A 20,691-nucleotide genomic window follows, 5' to 3' on the forward strand; every position below is an offset into this window, starting at 1 on the left:
CCTCATCAAGGCCACTAGTGTTGGTGGCCCTCAGGTAAACTCAGGTAAATATGCAAGAAGTCAAGTTTTATGCATATGCAAGAAACATTGAAAACAATAGGTTTACAATACAGATACAGACATAGCCAGAGTACAATGGAGCTAGGCAGTATGGGGGAGGCTAAATAACAATGACATCTAGGGTACCTAGCCTGCACTAGGTAATAAGGTATTTTAATTAATCAGGTAAAATTAATGCAAAAGGCATAAATGCCAGCAAGTTATAATTGATGGGGAAAAGAGCTGCCAACACCATAGACAAATAAGATTTCCCCCATCATAGGAAAATAATAAGGAAGACCTTAGACATGTTTAAGAACTAAATAATAAAGCACCAGGAGTGGTTCTAACTGGCGTATTTTATTATTTAAATGAGTGCTTATGCAAAATCCAGAAATTAACCGCCCACTCATGCATCATAACATTGCGAAGAGGGAAGTGACCCAGTTGGTGGTCAAGAATAATCACCATAGCAGTGTTTGAAAGAATAATCAGAGTTACGAGGAAAATATTGTGTGGAAGTGTGCTCAAAAATACAGCAGTGTTGTTGTTTTTGTTGTTGTTTGAGAAGAAACTACAGTGCAGGTATTTTTAATAAACCATACTGCATATACAGTATAAAGAAGGGGTACATAATTTGCAAGCTTTTGACAGAAAGAACAATGAAAGTAGTGATAGAAGAGAGGAAGAAAATAAACTTTGCTGCAGAAGGTTACTTTACATGTTATTAAGACGCTTAGGTCCACAATAGTGGGCTGCTACCCAATTAATTCTCTATATTAGATTACAGTATAAATCAAGAGATAATTGTATGTTCCTGTAGTATCCCAATTTCACAGGATAGTTAGTCATACATGAAATACAAACAAAAACATGGGGTGTAAGCCTAGTCTATTGTAACACGCACTAGATAACTTAAAGTTGAGTTTAAGAATATTTCATAATACATGTATCGGTGAATGAATGAAATACAGTAACTACACAAGTTTAAATTACCTCATGCAATTTAGTCTAATATCATTGAAAACAGGTCATTCACCAATATAGTGTTGAAGAATGGGTCACTGTTCTGGCCCACAGCATAAAAACAAATAATTCACAACTTGTATTTTGCATTAAATGATATAGTAGGGTGAAATATATACCTAGTAGTAGAAAATTGAAAATAGTGTTGCTTTTAATCACTAGATGTCAGGCGGGGGCGCCATGTTGGCATCAGGTGAAGGAGCGAGGAGTGTCCCGCCTCACTCTACCAGGAGGCGTCTTGAGGTAAACAAACACCTGTCAGACATCTCCCTCAGCTGGGACATCTCTGTGATTGTCTTCGAGGAGGTGAGAGAGACCAGCAGCAGCCATGAGCGTGGTGCAGGCCGTCAAGAACTATGTGACCAAGATGATCACGGAGAGCGAGCCAGGCTACAAGATTATGCTCATGGATAAGGAAACTGTAAGTCTGTCTTAGCCTAAGTTTACTCTATTCCTTTGAGATGTAATTCTTTCTTGTCTCAATAAACATACTTGAACTTGTTTGATGTAGCTGCAAGATTACCTTACATAAGGCCAGTTTTCCTCCTATTTTATCGGTATTCGGTATTTTAAAGGTATTCAGCTTGGTGCCTTCTTTTGATAAATATTTATTCTGCTAATGATAACCAATTGATGGGGTTTTTCTTAATGTTTTCTTAAGTAATGTTGTATGTTTCTGGCTGCCAGATGATGTATTTTTTTATACAGTCTCGTGTATTTAAGTTTTAGATACGTGAGTTAGGTTAATTAATCTATGTATGTACTTTTAGCTGAATAAACATTTGATTTGATTAAAGTTAGTAGTTAATTAAGTAAGTATATCTTTGTGTGTGCGATACAATGACTTGAGTTACTTAATGTCTGCCTGAGATGTGCCATTTACCTAAATTTACCCAAGGACCTGCATCTCTAGTGGCCTCGACGGGATGTAGCCTATGCGTCATCACGTGATATATTCAGTATTTCCTCGATATCTTCAGTATGTGTTATCTGACCTTGCAGAGGTACAGTATTCCTAAACAACTAGAGGCTATCCTGATAGTGTGAGGCTTTGATAACTTCTCCTAAGTGTCTTTATTCACAGACTGGCTTATGGACCCCTCGCACTGATAATGTGGGTACCATTAGCTCTAATAATAAGAATTATAATTTTATTATCAATTACTGAGCTGCATACACCATCTCGGTTACATTGGTGAGAAATGACACATTTTAGAAATGTTCTTATGAGTATGTGTGTAATGATCAGTTACTGGGCTAGGATGGAGCAGTTATCAAGCTGATCATAAATACGTATATCTTTTGAAATATGTAGATGTGCAAGTGGGCAATAGTATGTAATGAGAACAAATTAATTAAAGTATATATTTCTATGAAAGCTGAGAATAGTATTCAGAGTAAGGGAGTCATTTTGCCTCACTGCTTAGTTACACCAGTCAGTTTGCCTTACCTGGCTGTTGACTTATCCACCCTAGTGGTTCAGTTTTCCTAGGTACAGTATATGTGTATTCATTTAGTTGTCACTCTAGCAGAACCTTCATTTGATGGATCACAAACATAAAAATAAGGGAGAATCTGTGTTTTATGCAGTTTAGAGTGATGAAACAACATTAATGTAGATGACTAAATTAAGCCATGGCTGCAGGTGTGTGGCTTGTCAGAATGGTCCCAGCCATTGATGCCAGGATACTAATATTGGCCAAGTATTATTGAGTTGGTAACTTTGTTCACTAAAATTAAAAATAACTAATTTTCCCCTTTTATGTTATTTCATGCATCTTGTACTTGTTAAGCCTGTTTCTGGTTGTTTAGCTTGAGAAATTATATTGTATGAATGACTTTTCAAACACTGAATGCTTTATTTTTCAGACATCTTTTGTGAGTGTAGTTCTTGGCATGAGCGAGGTGATGCGTCAAGAGGTTTACATGTTTGAACGTCTTGATCAGACCAGCTCGGGGGAAAATATGTCTTACCTCAAGTGTTTGGTGTATATCAGACCCACTAGAGATAATATCGACCTGCTTTCACGAGAACTTCAGAAACCTAGATATGGAGCATATTACATATGTAAGATTTAAGATTTTAATTTTACCACTGAATGGTATGGCAAACACATACTGTATGTATACTGTTAAATTTTGCACATTGATTGGCAACACTTATAAATGTCATCCTTATAAATGTTATAAATTTGTAAATTTTCTATCTGGTGACCATATCATTGTTTTTTTAACATTTAATGTCTCCAGCATTTCCTTGTAGTTTCTGTGATTTGGGTTTGACCATGTCATTCCATTTCTTTATAGGCATTTCTCAAACCGTGAATATAAAAATAATTCTGTAACTTCCCAGAGCAAAATAGGCCCCTCTTACTATGACTGTAATGTATTCTTTTGGCAACAGTTTACTATTTAGTACCGCAACTCAAAATATTTCCTAGTCGAAGATCTTTATCATCTTTTAACATAACTTGTTGGGTAAGTATGTGTATTCACCTAGTTGTGTTTGCGGGGGTTGAGCTCTGCTCTTTTGGCCCGCCTCTCAACTGTCAATCAACTTTTTACTAACTACTTTTTTTTCTCCACACCACACACACACACACACCCCGGGAAGCAGCCCGTGACAGCTGACTAACTCCAAGGTACCTATTTACTGCTAGGTAACAGGGGCATTCAGGGTGAAAGAAACTTTGCCCATTTGTTTCTGCCTGGTGCGGGAATCGAACCCGCGCCACAGAATTACGAGTCCTGCGCGCTATCCACCAGGCTACCAGGCCCCAGGACCCAGGAAGGCATGCGTGTGCATGTCCACAGGTACACACACACACATGTGGAGGGTGTAGTTTAGGTAATACAGTTGTTACTGTATTTGGTTACCACAATACAGTAACATAATGGCATGTTACTGTATTGTGGCAACTTTGGCATTATCTGAACTTCTACAATCAGACATGTAAGATTTAATTTTGCAAGCTTTTCCCCTTCCTGCTTTCAGAGCAAAATATAATGGATTAAATGATAATTTTACGTATTATAGTAAATCATACCAGCAGCAGTTTGTTGTGGTTTGCTGAAGCTGTAGATTGCAAGGAATGTGATTGAGAGGAGTTTTGTTATTCTTTAATCATTGCTAGTTGACACTGTCACCAGCCCAAATTGGGTAAATATAAAACCCAGATCAATGACAGGTAGTTTGTAAAGTACTGCCAGTCCATGTACTATGAGTGGGCAACATGCTTTTGTGAGGGATCTAGTCCAAAACAAAATTGATTTAGTTTATATTGTTACATTAAATATTTAACTTTTGCTGGTCAGAAAGGAAAAAAAAGATAGCCTGTAAGTAATGTAAAGCTATTCATAGTTTTTCCTTTGCCAATGACTGACCTTCCCAAGGTCAGAAATTGTCTTGATTCTCTGTACCTACACGCTGCTAGGTTAAGACATATCAGGTGTAAAGAAATACACCCAACAGTCTTTTTACATAAAATAACAGTGCCAATTTTTTATTTTAAAATAATTTCCAAGTGAATTATTGATTTAAAGATGTTTTAATTGATATTGCCTCCCAATTAAATTTACTAAAAATAATATGGCATTTGACCTTTCCTTAAACCTTCTAGATGCATACATACATATAAAGCTGATTGTGGGGTACAGACCTACAAAGCTCATTATATAATTTTTCTTGTTCACCAGATTTCAGCAATGTAGTGAGCAAAAGTGATGTGAAACTTTTGGCAGAAGCAGATGAACATGAAGTTGTGCGCGAGGTGCAGGAAGTATATGCAGATTACCAGGCTCTCTCCCCACATTTGTTCTCGCTCAATATGCCCCTACACTGCCTTGGTGAGTCGTGAGTATTAATTGTTTATCTTGTAATATGGCGTGATATGTTGAGCAAGCTAGTGCTGCGTGCCTGGGTGGGTTGTTTTGCCATTTCTGCGCGGGCTCGTGATTTTTTTCAGGCTAACCAACATTCAGCCTGTGGAAGGCATTCTTGTGACTCTGGCTGTGATGGCACTCGGAGAAGTGCTTTTCATACTACATAACGTCATGCCTGACCTTTATATGTTCTCTGATGCTGAGGTTTTTAGAGGTGTCATTCTATACAATATATGTAATTATGCATTTTTTTTTTTTTTTTAGGCTTGAAGTGGGCCGGAGGTGCATTACAGAGAACAGTTCAAGGTTTAGCTGCAGTGCTATTTAGTCTTCAGTTCCTACCTACAATCCGCTATCAGAATAACTCTGAAATGGCTCGTGTTCTTGCTGAAAATATTCGGGTGAGACTATTTCCAAATGTATTCTACTGATGTTTTTGTATCTTGGTTTCAGAATTAAAAAATGTCTTGGACACAGATAAATTAAAAGAAAGTAAATGTTATTGAGCTAAATACTGTATATAGTTTCTGATCTTCAATGTGTGTTATTGTTTTAACATCTCTCTCAGAAGTATGTAAGTGTTCCATTTTGCTTTATAAAGAAAATGACAGTTTATGAATGGAAGGGTCAAAGAGGCTAATACTATACAAGCTGATGGTAGAGGGTAATGGTAGAAGTGCCTTCAGGGAAAAATAAAAAGACTTGTCAAGAATAATTTATATTGATTTTAAAACGGAACAAGAATATTTAAGTTAATGAGAAAATCCACTGGAAACACCACTGGAAGCTTGTTTTTATTTTTCCTTTGCAATTGCTTCCAACCATGTTATTACTTTTTTTTTTTTTTTTTTGAGATATATACAAGTTGTTACATTCTTGTACAGCCACTAGTACGCGTAGCGTTTCGGGCAAGTCCTTAATCCTACGGTCCCTGGAATACGATCCCCTGCCGCGAAGAATCGTTTTTTCATCCAAGTACACATTTTACTGTTGCGTTAAACAGAGGCTACAGTTTAGGAATTGCGCCCAGTAAATCCTCCCCAGCCAGGATACGAACCCATGACATAGCGCTCGCGGAGCGCCAGGCGAGTGTCTTACCACTACACCACGGAGACTGCAGACTGATTACTAGAATAGAATCCTTCCATTTCAACTGAATGTCCAGTGATCCATGTTACATTCAACCGGGAAGTTACTGTAGCTAGAATAAGGAGTAGAAATATCAACTACAATATGAAGTTATTAAAAAATTATTAAATGGATGTGTTTTATGAATATGTACAGGATGTTAAGAAATGATCATGTTTGCTTCAGCCCCATTTACTAAGGGTTCAATCCATGCTACATCATTACAGCTTCCAACCTGACCATCTCGGACCTGTGAGAAATTTGATAGGATGTTAGAGTATGAATGTTGCGCATGAAGTATAGTAATACACATGTGCAACATTTTAGGCCTCGGTGATGGATGATATTCAGACAGCAGGGGTGCCAATATCATAAAAAATATAACTTGTTGTTTATAAGCTCAACAAAACCATTCATAACTTTGCTTCTAATTGAGGTAGAACTTTCAGTTTGGGCTTGTTTTGAAGTTAAGGAGACATTGGTTTAATTAAAAATAGTTTTACATTAAATACTGATTTTTTTTCAGGATCACATAATGATCTTTGACCTTGAATATATAAAAAAATGTGTGTGTTTAATTTGAAGTGCAATCCGCCCAAAGTAGTGTGTTTCAGTAATGTGGTGAATGTGCAGGATGTAATAATATAAAGAGCATTTTGGAAAATGTACTAGAAGGAAATGCCAGTGATAATATTACCTACAAACAGTGGATTACATCACAGATATGTAAACTTGACACACTTACAAAGTCCATTGAAGGTATCCATTGAGGTATTCATTTCTAAGTTAATGCAAGCACAGATGCACTCTTTCATTGCTGTTCAGTAGTTACAGTATTATATTTGACAAGCCTGAAGGATGGTATAGAGATTTGTGAAATTATTGGTGAAATTATTGTGTTAAGTGACCAGAGTTCTACCCCTTTCCCTCTTCAAGATGAGCTGCAAGGTTTCCACTGGAATAATCACCAAGCCACAATTCATCAATTTCCCATTTATTACTAAAACCAGCAGGAAAATTGTCATGTGCATACTTAGTACTTACAGTATTTCACACTACAACACAATTCAGTAGCTGTGCATATATTTCAAAAGCATCTCATTCAAGTTCTAAAACAATATGTGCAAAATGTATCCAAGATAAATTATTTCTCGGATGGATGTGCAAAACCTTTTCAAACTTGGTACACCACAAAGTTGATTTAGGGATTCCAGCTGAGTAGCATATCTTTGCCACATCTCACGGCAAGAACCTATGTGATGAACTTGGTGGAACTGTGAAGAGGCTAGCAGCTAATGCAAGTTTACAATGTATCTATACTGATCAAATTATGACTTTAAGATAGTTGGTCATCTGGGCCAAAGACAATACTGTATCAAGAACATGAACTTTACATGTGTGTGTGTCAACAAGAAATAATGGAGAATAAGAAGTTGCTACACAGGTGACAGAATGCTAGGCATGTACCTGGAACTTAAACATTTCATGCTATTATATCAGGAACAAGGAATGAATTAATAAAAAGAGGCTTTCTATAGAAGCGACTAGTGTTCAGCAAAGAAATATCCCACACGAAACATTTCTTTGGAAAAAATAAAAGGTTTTGTGACCATCTATAATGATGCCTAGTGGTTAGGTTTATGAATGTGAATACAACATCACGGGAGGTTTTGATTAGTTTCCTACATCCCAGTTGTTCATCCCCATCATATGTGTGTTCTTACCAGCCAGTACATAATGAACAAGCCCTCACTAAGGCTGATCCACATACTAGACTGCAACAAGCCAAGCTTACACAGTAACTGCTGCGGACAGCGAAATCTCGGAAGAAGCGCACCTTATCCCAAAATAAAACTTTGGAAAACTTTATTTATCCCAAAATAAAACTTGTACCAAAGAAACAATGCATTTAACTGTATAAAAAAATTCTCCCAAAAAATAAAACGTACACCATATGCAGTATATCCAAGGTCAAATGTCACATCATGTTAACTTCAAACAAAAAAATCCAGTATTTATGAAAACTATTGGATTCTTTCATTCCTTTGCTTCAAAACAAACACAATTAGAAGCAAAGTATTTACTTTTTTGAGTTTGTTAGGAAAAATTCTGTTCACATTGGCAACTTTTCTGTATAAATATCATGCATCACCAAGTGCTAAAGCCTTGCATATGTATGTATGTCATGTCATGTTTTCTACCATTTTACCAAATTTTATAAAAATCTGAGATGGGCGAGTTGAACAAGTACACTTTTTGCGATGCTCTGGCATGGAATGACCGTAAGGTTATTTATATCTGTTTAGATTTGCATAAAAGATTCTTATGTTAACACTTATGATGTTGGCTTGCAGCAAACCATCCTGACCGAGAGCTCCTTATATAACAGCACCGAGGCAGAAGGGAACACACTTCTGCTTATCCTCGACCGCCGAGACGACCCAGTCACACCTCTTCTTCATCAGGTAGTGTGTAACAAAAAATTTAATTGTGAAGTGGAAAAGTGAGGTCATTATCAGAAGACACTATACCATTATGACTACTGTATATGGACAGTTAGTAGGGTAAGGATGCAGAATGGGACAAGAGAAAGGAATGCTGCCCAACCACTTGAACAGTCGGGGGACTGAATGCCAACCTTCAAGAACCAAGACCGTTGCTCCCCCATCCAGTCCAAGTGGAAGAAGTTGGAGAGCTACCATAGAGCATCCTATTAAACTCCCCATTATAAAATAGAAAGAGCTAATCTCTGATTTCTATTCTATATAATTAAAATTAAAATATTTCACTTAAAATATTAAATAGGTTTATGGTGTATACTGATTGCTATAATAAAACAAATTACAGTAACTCGAATTTTACTCGAGGAATAGTACTGTATGGTAATTTTAGATGTACATACATATCCCTGTAGTACAGTCTGGTTCGTTCTTGCCACACAATAGAGAATTCTGTCCCGGGTGGGACAGAAATGGTTAGACACATTTTCTTTCACCTAATGCCTCTTTTCACCTAGCAGCAAGTAGGTACTCAGGAGTTAGTCGGCTTGTTGTGGGCTTGCATTCTGGGCGGGATCAGTATTTCGACCCGTGGGGGGGGGGGGCTAGATAAAAGCCTAACGTATATGAATAAACTCTGGCTTCCTGTCCCCCGACATAGTGAATTATTATTTCATTTACTGGTTACAGTGGTTGTGTGAATGGTAGAACGGTGTTGTGACAAGTTGATTCCTAAGACAAAATTGTCAATGAGATGACGAGCAAGTATATTACCACAAGGACTGCTGACGTCAGAATTTTTTTGCTTTCCCCGAATAGATAAGAAAGAACCTCCTCCACATCCCCCCCACATCCTCTATCCTATGCAGTATTTGGTTTAAAATATTTACACCAAAATTTACATGGCTCTGGTATCTCATCATCCTGTGTATGCTGTAGATAGAATAATGAAAACTGTATATTTGTTGAACTATATTTTAGTTTGTTCTTAAGTATTAACTTAATTAATATGGTAATTAAAACTTTTAATTTAATCTGTGTCACCTGTAATAAATATGCTTGTGGATCTTTCCTACCGTAATGCAGTGGACGTACGAAGCAATGGTACACGAGCTGATTGGTGTGAGTAATGGCCGAGTGAGTCTGGCTCATGTTTCTGGTGTAGCTGACGACTTAAAGGAAGTTGTTATGTCTCCCACCCAGGATGAATTTTATGCCAGGGTAAGTTAACTTTATTGATACTTCTTAATGTTATGTTGAGTTGACCAGACCACACACTAGAAGGTGAAGGGACGACGACGTTTCGGTCCGTCCTGGACCATTCTCAAGTCGATTGTGTAATATTATGTTATTTGTTCAAGAATTTTTACCGATAAGATATTGTTGTTTCATATTTTAGACACAAGGTATTTGGCCAGCATGATTTTTTTGTATTGTTTTATATTGTCTCGTGTATTTGTACTGTAATTCACATAATTCATTCCAGATGGTCTCAGTTAGGAGGGTTCTGAATTTCAAGATAATTTTCATTTTATGGGTAGCTTATTTATCACCAGATATTTAGGATTTTTCTTAAAGTAAATGATAGACTTCATATTTTGACACATTTTCTTATAACAGTTACCTGTGGTCACCTTGCAATAAATAAGTACCTGAAAGTAAGAACTGATGAGGGGACCTCAAAAAGCCTAACAGGTTTCCTGTCTTTAACCACGAGAAATCATGATCAGATGTATAAATAATATAAACAAATATTTTGTAATACAATATAATAATACTACAGTGGGACCTGGCTTGAGTGAAGTGTATGATGTATGGCCAATTTGTTCCACCTTGGATTTGTTAGATCACTCATGCCCCAGTATCCTCAAAAGGCCAGTTTTGTTTATCATGCTGTTTTGGGTAGGCCTACATCATTATCACTGAATATTAATAACCTATACTTTGTTTATCTTAACAGTACTGTACAGCTCAAAAATGCCACTTTTAATAACCATAATTTTATTTAAACAAAATTGTCTTGACTAGTTACCTTTGATTTGGATTTTCATAATACAGTAAACTTAGTCTAATATTTACCTGAATTTACTGGCCGTCATCTCTAGTGGCCTCGACAGGGACTGAAAGCCGTGGCTGGTCTGCTACATGTAACGAATTATATTATGAATTATACAACCCATCCTCCTGTTTAGATAATCCCTATTGTGAGATCGTCAATAGTCACGAATTCATACGTACTTAGCTTTTAGATAGAATTATACCAACTAGTAAGGAATTCTTTTAAAATAAATGAAGCTAAAAAGTAAACGTGTACTACCAAAGTTACTATAAGTACTACCAAAACAGGAGGATGGGCTGTTTATGTGTGTTTCTTAGCTTAGAACTTTTCAGAGTAGCATACCATTTTGTAAAAAACTTTATTAAATTGCAGAGTATGTACCTGAATTATGGTGAAATTGGGCAAACTATTAAGGACCTGATGGAGGAGTATCAGAAAAGACTTTCAAAACAGCAGAAGGTTGAGTCAATAAATGATATGAAGAGTTTTGTGGAGAATTATCCCCAGTTTAAGGTGAGTATTCAGTGGTATTATCTCTTAGTGTGGTTAATGAGAAGGATGCATGTCTTAGTTATCTGCAGGTTGTGTATTTGTTATGGATACTGTAGTTACCATTTATGATGAGAATTGTTATCGAGGATGCTTCCAAGGACAGCATCATTGTATGCTTCATTGAATTGGATTATGGTAGTCATCCACGTGATGGTTGGGTAGGGTCAAAACTGGATTTTGTTTAGTGCCTTGTTGTCATCCTTAGAAATTTAGGATTAATGTGTAGTAGACTCGTGGCATGCTTACTAAGGTACAGTATTACATATATATGAGGTATTTGGTTTGCTTCTCATGTGTGTATAACATTGGTATTCTTGAAATACTGCACATACTGTTGGCTCCATATTTGAAATTATACTGTAAATACATTCGACATTATCATAATTTTTGTTTCATTTGTTTAGCCCTTGCTATTTTAAAATTGTACTTTAATTTACAGAAAATGTCTGGAACAGTGAGCAAGCATGTGACTGTGGTAGGAGAGTTGTCGCGGCTGGTGGGTTCCCATGGACTCCTAGCAATATCAGAGTGTCAACAGGAGCTGGTTTGTGGATCTGATCACACTACAAATCTTCAGGTACTAATTTATTTTTGTACATTTTGCATATATATATATATTATTTATTTATTTATTAATGGTAATAACTGCTACTTTAATAAGTCTTAATTATGTCGAGCGATATCAAATGGGGTTTCCATACTTGTTTTATAAGACCCAGAACTAAGATTTGCCATTGTGCCACAAACAACATCAAAACAACTTAAGTGGTGCATATTCATCTTTTTATCCACAGAGTATATATCGGCTGGTGACAGATCCTAAAGTTAGGGAGATAGATGCTGTGATACTTGTGATGCTCTACGCTCTCAGGCATGAAGGTCACCCGAACAATGACACAAGAGGTCTTGTAAGCGCACTTAAGAAGAGAAATGTTATGGACCGCTACCTAAAGGTAAGACTTGTTACTCTATTGTTCCTAAAGCCTTAGGAACAATAAGGTAACTAGTATAGAGCTCTTTATAAGAAATTATACTTCTAATATTCTGGTTTGGCTATAGGATTGAATCTAATTTAGTAGTGAATTAAAATGGATTTCCTAATTCAGGAACCCCAAGATAGTGCTTACTTATCAGTAAGGGAGTGAGATCTATCTCTTTATGCCCCCACCATCAAGCCATTTATATGCTGCGTGCTAATTACCTCATTTCAATATTAACGTGGATGGGTTTTGCTAACAAAACAATTTTGGAAATTTATCCTGCTTAATGAAAATGATCTGTCATTTGGACTTCTTATAGAAGTGGTCTGGATTTATGTCTTTGAATTTGTTCAGTACAGTATTATAAAGGTCTCGGTGACATCAGCTAACATGGATCGGAGCCGGTCAGCCGAGCGGACAGCACGCTGGACTTGTGATCCTGTGGTCCTGGGTTCGATCCCAGGTGCTGGCGAGAAACAATGGGCAGAGTTTCTTTCACCCTATGCCCCTGTTACCTAGCAGTAAAATAGGTAACTGGGTGTTAGTCAGCTGTCACGGGCTGCTTCCTGGGGGTGGAGGCCTGGTCGAGGACCGGGCCACAGGGACACTAAAAAGCCCCGAAATCATCTCAAGATAACCTCAAGATCAGCTGTGTTGTCTGGTTTGTCATGTTAGTCTTAGAGACCCCTCAAACTTTCCTGGTGCTGTGTGAGAGTTGACTTGGTTATGGTGAAATTGGAATACTTTTTTCATAAAAGATGAACAAAGACAGGCTCACTGTGCTGTTCTGTGGCAATGCAGCTGGCCTACATAGAAATTACTTGTGACAAGAAAATTTAAATCGTGTAGCATGGTTGGCCACGTTTCCTACATCTGGATGCTTATGTTCACTTAGCAGTAAATAGGGACACAGGAATTTGGCACTTATTGTGTGTTTCATCCCAGGAAAGGTCAGTAGTTGATCCTCGATAATGGGAATTATTTAAAGGGGTCATGTTCCTCCGTAGTGTTCCAAGTCATATTTTGAGACTGGTTTCTAGCTCATTTTGTAGTTAAGATGAACGACCACTTTAAAAGCGATGGTTTACCAAAGAACAGCAGGGTGACTTCATTTCTTAATGATAGCCCATTATGTCCACATGAGAATGAGATACTCTAAAACAATATGTTGTGCTATGTAGCTGTTCCGCAACACAGCTTCCTTCATCCAATTCATGGATCAAGGAATAATTTTGAACCATTAAACATTTGTTCTGAAATGAATTTCCAAGATACCATCATGAATAGCATGGTAATTTTAAGGAGGGTTTAAACCTTCCTATTAAAATCTTCTATATGGAATATTGAACTTGCATGGAACATGGTAAAATAATTGAACTTGCAGCATGGCTGGAACAAATTTTGGATCGCAGGTCGTCATTTTCCTTGAGTGGATAATGACCAGGCAGAATTTGATGATTTTCTTACCAGGAAACTGTGAGAGAAAAATAATCAGATATAAATTCCTCGGAGAGGAATTAATCATAGATAATCTTGAGGAACAATTCATTAGTGTACCTGAAATGGCTGTGATAGACATTTTCTCTATCAAACCTGACTGATACCGAGACTATTTTATATAGTGACAGAAAATACGCTGGGTACTAAACAGTAAATCGGTAAAGAAGTCCTTGGGAGTTAGTCAACTGTTGTGCATTGCATGCTGGTAAATGGCCTGCAGTTGGCTAGGGGAACTTTGATAAGTCTAACAGGCATTCTGCCCTCTGATAATGGGGAAACCATAAGTTAGATCAGCCCGTCCTACTAAAGTTGGCCAATGTCAAGAAAACGGTCAGTTTAAAGTGTCCTCGCCTAACCTACCAGAGGACCCAAAACAGAAAACGGGTACATTACTTTCTCAAGCCGCTTCTATTTTCTGGAATGACAATTTTTTTGCCTTTTGTAATGCGTACGATTGAAAAGTGATGTTCTTTGTAAGATAATAGGTTGGTTAGATTGTGGTGTACTTTATTTTATCAGATGCATTTACTATTTTCCATGCATGAAAAACTGATGAAAAGATATGTTACAGCTATTTCTCCCTGCAACACCTGAGTTAAGGTTATAACCTTTGTATACTGTACTTTAAAACCCTGGGCTGAGAGGTTCGAGTATTTTCTTTTCAATTTCAAAATACAATTTCAAGCCAAGCCTATGTATGTCTCCTTGTGTGAAGTCATTCAGCACGAGTAATTGTACCAGACTACTGATAGCTAAGAAGTGGGTTCCATGAGCCAGATTTCTCTCCATGCAAAGATAAATATGCAAACATGGGTATGTAAGTCCTTCACTTGAAAGTCTGTGGTGTCCTCTCTTCCCAGTACTATTTGTCATATGATGCTTTGAAACTACTGACAGTTTTGGCATCCATCATCTTACTTAAACTGTTTTAATTGTCTACCAAAATGTTTGCAAAAGGAACTTTCTAATGAGGTACTGGACTGGATATTGCAGAAAGGGTAAATAAAGTTAAAAATTTATTATTATTATTATTATTATTTATTAAATATTTTGTTTTCAGGGCATGTGAGTGTGTATTGACAAGCCACTGTAGCACGAGGACCCGTATAAATTTACTGCAGTATTTTCATGTATTGTGACGGCACTATTTTCATATATTGTATGCACGTGCAGGCTAATATACTGCATGTTTGTTGCATGCATATACTTGACTAATTGTACTTACCTACCAGTGTTTTGGAGTAAGCTATAGTTCCTGAACTTGCTTCGTAACTTTAAATGTATTGGTGTATTTGAGTTGTAGTCCATTTTCAAATAAATTGCATAACCCCTCAACAACTTCCCTCCCTATCTTACCTCATATCTTCTCTCCCCTTACAGGAGCAGGGCTGGTAAGGATTTTTAAAATAAGGGAGAGGGAGATAAAGTGATGGACAGGGAAAACAAGGAGTTGTGGGTGGATGAAGCATGCAAGAATGTTTGTCTCATATGTTGGTTTGTTTTCCAGGTTTATAATTCCTGCATTTTATTGTTTTTTATTTTAAGTAATGTTATTTGTTTACAGCTGTTGTCATCTTTAATGGACTTTGGTGGAGCAAGAGCTCGTCAGAGTGACTTGTTTGGCACCCAAGTTCCACAGGACGTGTCGGCAATTAAGAAACGCCTCTTCAAAGTTAGTGTCGTTGATAAGTTGAAGTCGTGATTCTGAATATCAGTATGAAAAGAGTTGATTAATGTTATGATTCTTCATTGATGCTGCACTTGAATCATTTTTCTATTAACTCAAGGATGTTTTTTTTTTCCTACCACATGCTTCAACTCGTTTATTTTTTCACTCGAGTGCACTTGATGAGGACCTTCCCAACCTTTCTCACTAGTGTGCATTTGTGAAAAGTTCTAAACTTTTATTATTTTTTTTAATTTTTACTGGTATGCACTTACTAAAACCTTTAAACCTTCCCCTAACTTTTGTGGTTATAGTATGCACTTGTAGGCTCAGTTCTCAATTTTTCCTGTTAATGTACTTATGTAGTTGTGCTTGCAGGGGTTGAGCTTTTGCTCTTGAGTCCCAGCTCTCAATGTGCCCTTGTGACAGTGACCCTCTGGGGCCATTTGGCATAGGCACCTTGGGGGCACTTCTCAACCCATATTTAGTCAGCACTTGCCACACTAACGTCTTGTGATTGAAAGTTGCTGTTGTTGCTTTGCTTATGTGATGCGTGAAGAAATAAAATACAATACTGAGGGTTGTAACATCCTTTAGATTCAGTACTGGGCAAATGAGCACGAGTAGACATGGACCATACAGGACCCATCTGTCCTGTATATGCAAATATACATATTTGCAGCCATACAGGACCCATCTGCTGCAAAGGAACTTCCATTTTATTCTATTTTTTGATCAGTCATTATTATGTTTTGATTATAATTAACAATTGTACATGCTTTGTGTACAATTTGATGCTAACATTGCTTGGATTATTATTATTATTATTTTGTTGAATAATTACAAAAATCTTCACTGAATTCCAGTTGAGCTAATACATATATTCACTCCACCTGACATTTTTTTTTGTTTAACCTGATCACAAAATTCTTAATACTAGAATGAAATTCATTTATTGTTTCAAATTTCTAGTAGAAAGAGTTCTATTCAAGCAGGGCTTCCACAGTACAGTATAAGAAATATTCTATGACCTTTATTTAAACATTGCAGGGATTGAAGGGTGTAGACAATGTGTACACTCAACATAAACCGCTGTTGCTGGAGACTTTAATGGAACTGATGAGGGGTCGTTTACGCGAGGGAGCCTTTCCCTTCTGTGGAAATCCACCTTCCTCAACAGTAGCCAGGTAGAGTGTATATACATCATATTTCTTAAATATTTTTATCCGATTATGTTTATTACAAGTATTCTATGGTTAATTGGTAGAGTCTAGAGAACTCTTAGAATTATGTATGATAGAAAGATAAAATTTGTATGAATATGTTCTCCTAACCTAAACTAAGTTTCGTTATAAGGTAAAGACAGTATATTTAGGAATCTAACCCAATCACTTGGGTTGGATGGTAGAGCGACGGTCTCGCTTCACGCAGGTCAGCAGTCAATCTCCAACCATCAAAGTGGTTGGGTACCATTCCTTTTCCCCCATCCCATCCCAAATCGTTATCCTGATCTCTTCCAAGTTCTGTATGGTTTAATGGCTTGGTACTTTCTCCTGATACTTTCCCTTCCCTTTTCATAACTATAGTACAATACAGTGGTCTGCATCTTTGACAATCACAATTGTGAATCCCAGGTTCAGTCACTTTATCTCTTACCTGTTGCTTTGTTCGTGTGACGGTAAATAGGTACCTGGGAGTTGAGCAACTGTTGTGGGTTGCATCCCAGGAAAGGTCAGTAGATGGCCTAGGAGGTATGTGGATACTCCTAAGAGTGCAGGCTTCTTATCCCTGACAAGAGGAATACACAGAAGACATCACTTCTGTATCCACTATTCACAATACTGTATTCTGTATCCACAATAAGTGAAATGCTTGTTCCATATCAGAAAAGGAAGAAACGACAATATTTCAGTCCATCCTGGACCATTATTATTAGTGAGTTCATCCTGCTCTGGTTTATTAATAGTTAAGTAGAGCTACATGAAGCCTGAAGTTACATAGTGTAAATTTAACACTGCATAACTGTTCTTTATAATAAATTTATTGGTTATTGCAAGGGTGTTTTTATGTGGCATGTTTTTCTCACCATGCACACGTCTAACCACTTGGGTTGGACGGTAGAGCGACGGTCTTGCTTCATGCAGGTCGGCGTTCAATCCCCGACTGTCCAAGTGGTTGGGCACCATTCCTTCCCCCCTGTCCCATCCCAAATCCTTATCCTGACCCCTTCCAAGTGCTATATAGTCGTAATGGCTTGGTGCTTTTCCCTTGATAATGCCTTTCACCATGCACACACTGGATTAATTCTTGTATCATGGCTCTCTCCTTAACCAAAATTCTGTAAATCCTGCAGCACCCCCAAGATGCCACTCTCATGCAGTACTGTGCAAAGTTTTGTCATCACTGCTGAAACACATGACATGTGTGCATTGCCTCTCAACTTCCACAAATATTATACACTTGGCTTTACTTCTCACTCAAAGTCAGATGTGCTTTGTGCACAGATCTGTCTTCCTTCAGTTTGGAATTGTATCCAAATTTCAATAATAAGCAAAGATTGCTTATACATAAGAACTGGTACATTTTTTAATGTTTTGTTCCAAAATTTAGTTTGATGTTCCTTAGCAGCATATTTTCAGTATGTTGTCACTGATCTGGACAGGACCATGCTAGGCCTGAATTTTTCCTGAGTGTTTTCCGTGAATTTTATATCCGAGTGTCCAGCTATGTGTATAAACTATTTTTGTCGCTGAAAAGTGGCTGAGGAAATTTTTAATAATATTCAGGTATGTAGTTTATTAAAATAGATCACGTAAAAAATAAAAGTGGACTTTAGATAGTGTTTAAAACATATCATATTGTTCTCAATTCGCCTCAAGTGCCGTATTCTCAGGACTAGCCAGTAACACAACACTCATGAATATCAACATTCAGATATACTGTACTTTATTAGTACTGTACTGTTATTTTATTGTTTGATAAAAATGGCCTAGAATGGAACAGTGTACAAGTTGACGTTCACTGTGCTCTCATAAATATAGAAACATTAATTACTTTGTGCCAAGAGAACAATTGTAACAACATGTAATATTATGTGCCTATGTATCCCTTTCCACAACTGCCAGCAGGATGGGTATGGGGTGCATAATAAATGACCAAACTTACTAAAGCAAGAGAAAGAAAGAAAAACAAAATATGTAATGTATAGGTAACTATAGCGGTGATTTTTATTATACTTGCTAACTATGTATACACACATTTGAGTACATTTTGTAACACCTACCATGTTCCACAGACCCCAGAATGTAGTTGTGTTCATCATTGGTGGAGCAACATACGAAGAATCCGTTGCAGTTCATCAGTTCAATACCAACAACCCTGGAGTACATATCATTTTGGGAGGCTCCACCATACACAGCTCTTCCACCTTCTTGGACTCCATGGAGTCGGCAATGGACGGAATTCCACGTAAAGCTCTCAGAATATGAGCATCATAGGATCATGACGCATGAAGTCGGTGCAGATTCTATTGGCTAACGAAAAACATGTCTGAAATGCAGTTAAAGTATGCATGATAGTATGTTTGTGTCTAGTGGTAAATAAATTAAATCCTAATCAGCAGAGAGAAGTTTTACATAACTGGGAAATCATATTATTTTTGCTATAACAATAGAGTTCCAGTGTGAAACTTATCATGTTGATGTAACATAACTTTTATTTTCCAAATTACTTCTGTGTGTCTTGTATTATACATTCTCTTAACTAAAAATCTGCCAAATATTAGTAAGAGTTAGGTTGAAATTCATTAAATGATATAAAAAACAGCTGGTTTGGTTTACTAATTTTTTGGTGAAATTTTTAAGAAAGTATCCCTATTTGCTTTGGTATACAATACAGTAGCATTGATAATCCTATACTGTATTCTGTAAACTCCTACAAACTGGAACACAGGTTCTTTTAAATACATACACAGATTTTCTGATATACGGCAAATCTTCCCAAATTCATATTGATTTAATATTTAATCAATGGTATTGACCATTGGATTAATTTTATTTATGTAATGCAATCATTAATGTCATTGACTTGATGTTGGATCTACATTATCCATACATTCGATATATATAAGCAGTGCCCATGGTGTAGTGGTAAGACACTCGCCTGGTGTTTCGCGAGTGCTTTGGCTCGGGTTCGTATCCTGGCCAGGAAAGGTTTACCGGGAGCCAATCCTTAACTGTGGCCTCTGTTTGCCCAACAGTAAAATGGGTACCTGGTTGTTAAAGATTTGGCAGGTCATATTCCAGGGAATATTAGGATTAAGGACTTGCCCGAAATGCTATGCTAGTGGCTGTGCAAGAATATAAGAACTCTTGTATATATATATACTGTATAAATAATTTTTTTTATCTCTAATAAACCAATGTCATTTCAATTGTTGCCTATAATTCTCATCTACTATTGTTTACTCATATTCTCAGTTGTCAGTGCCCAGATCATTTCCTTTAAATTTTATTTAATTAAAAAAAAATTCTGATACATAAAACAAAATCTTTTATCAGTAAAATAGAACAGTGGCAAAGTTATGCAGTTGTATTGTAGATGATTCAACTATCGACTGAGGTTGTTTAATCTCACTTTAAGATACCCCTGACAAAAAGAAAGTAAACACACATTATGGTTATCTATGTATATTTGATAAAATGGTTACAGTGGGTTGATGTATGTCGATACGACATCAGAACACAGAGTGCTGTAAGATGAGGCTGTAGGGTGCAAGTGGCAGCTATGTCAGGTCACGACTGGCAACAGTCAGGGGCTAGCCTCACCTAAATTTCCAGAGTCTGGGGTATGGGATGGATCTTACAGAGTAGATGGTTATGGCAATGAAGATAGTATGTAGTGAAGATGAGGGTAGAGAGGGGGGAGGGGATAAAATAGGTATAGAGAGAGATAGAAAGACATACCTGGTAGATAGAGCGATGTAGAGATAGATATATAAGAGAGGGGAGACAAATATAGATAGACCCAGACAACACTGTGAACCCCCCCCCCCCCCCCCAATGCTATATTCTGTACATAGAGTAAAAAAAAATTAAGATACCGTACTTTTAACAGTACATTTCTAAATGTTATAGCTTAAAATTAAAATATATAAATATTTTATTTAAATATATTATTTTCTTTGTACTATATAAATATTGAATGACAAGTTTAACATGATTATTATAATCATATAAGCTGGGAAAAGGGTGGCATTCTGCATTGGAGATTTTATAATACTGTATGTACATTTTTGAGGTATTCTGGCTTAAAACAAACACCACATACCTTCCTCAATCAATTGCAAAAAAATATTGCATT

At 36.9% G+C, this 20,691-nt stretch overlaps 1 protein-coding gene across 1 annotated transcript; it reads left to right on the top strand.

Moving 5' to 3' along the window:
- The first annotated feature begins 1,280 nt into the window (after positions 1–1,280).
- On the top strand, positions 1,281–19,762 carry Vps45 (vacuolar protein sorting 45). Its single transcript, XM_045727589.2, has 12 exons — positions 1,281–1,486; positions 2,935–3,133; positions 4,762–4,911; positions 5,212–5,348; positions 8,430–8,540; positions 9,660–9,794; positions 11,005–11,145; positions 11,624–11,761; positions 11,979–12,137; positions 15,229–15,336; positions 16,381–16,517; positions 18,626–19,762. The coding sequence occupies exons 1-12, from the start codon at positions 1,394–1,396 to the stop codon at positions 18,816–18,818; spliced, it is 1,701 nt and encodes a 566-aa protein (XP_045583545.1). The 5' UTR covers positions 1,281–1,393; the 3' UTR covers positions 18,819–19,762.
- Positions 19,763–20,691: the final 929 nt, after the last annotated feature.

This window comes from Procambarus clarkii, chromosome 80 (assembly GCF_040958095.1).
Source record: "Procambarus clarkii isolate CNS0578487 chromosome 80, FALCON_Pclarkii_2.0, whole genome shotgun sequence".
Taxonomy (NCBI): Eukaryota; Metazoa; Arthropoda; class Malacostraca; order Decapoda; family Cambaridae; genus Procambarus; species Procambarus clarkii.

What these genes read in the sequence shown, in the direction of transcription:
- Vps45 (XM_045727589.2), top strand. Translation starts at nt 1,394, where the DNA reads ATGAGCGTGGTGCAGGCCGTCAAGAACTATGTGACCAAGATGATCACG. An exon ending in TGCTCATGGATAAGGAAACT is followed by an intron (nt 1,487 to 2,934) that starts GTAAGTCTGTCT and finishes TTTATTTTTCAG; the next exon opens with ACATCTTTTGTGAGTGTAGT. An exon ending in ATATGGAGCATATTACATAT is followed by an intron (nt 3,134 to 4,761) that starts GTAAGATTTAAG and finishes CTTGTTCACCAG; the next exon opens with ATTTCAGCAATGTAGTGAGC.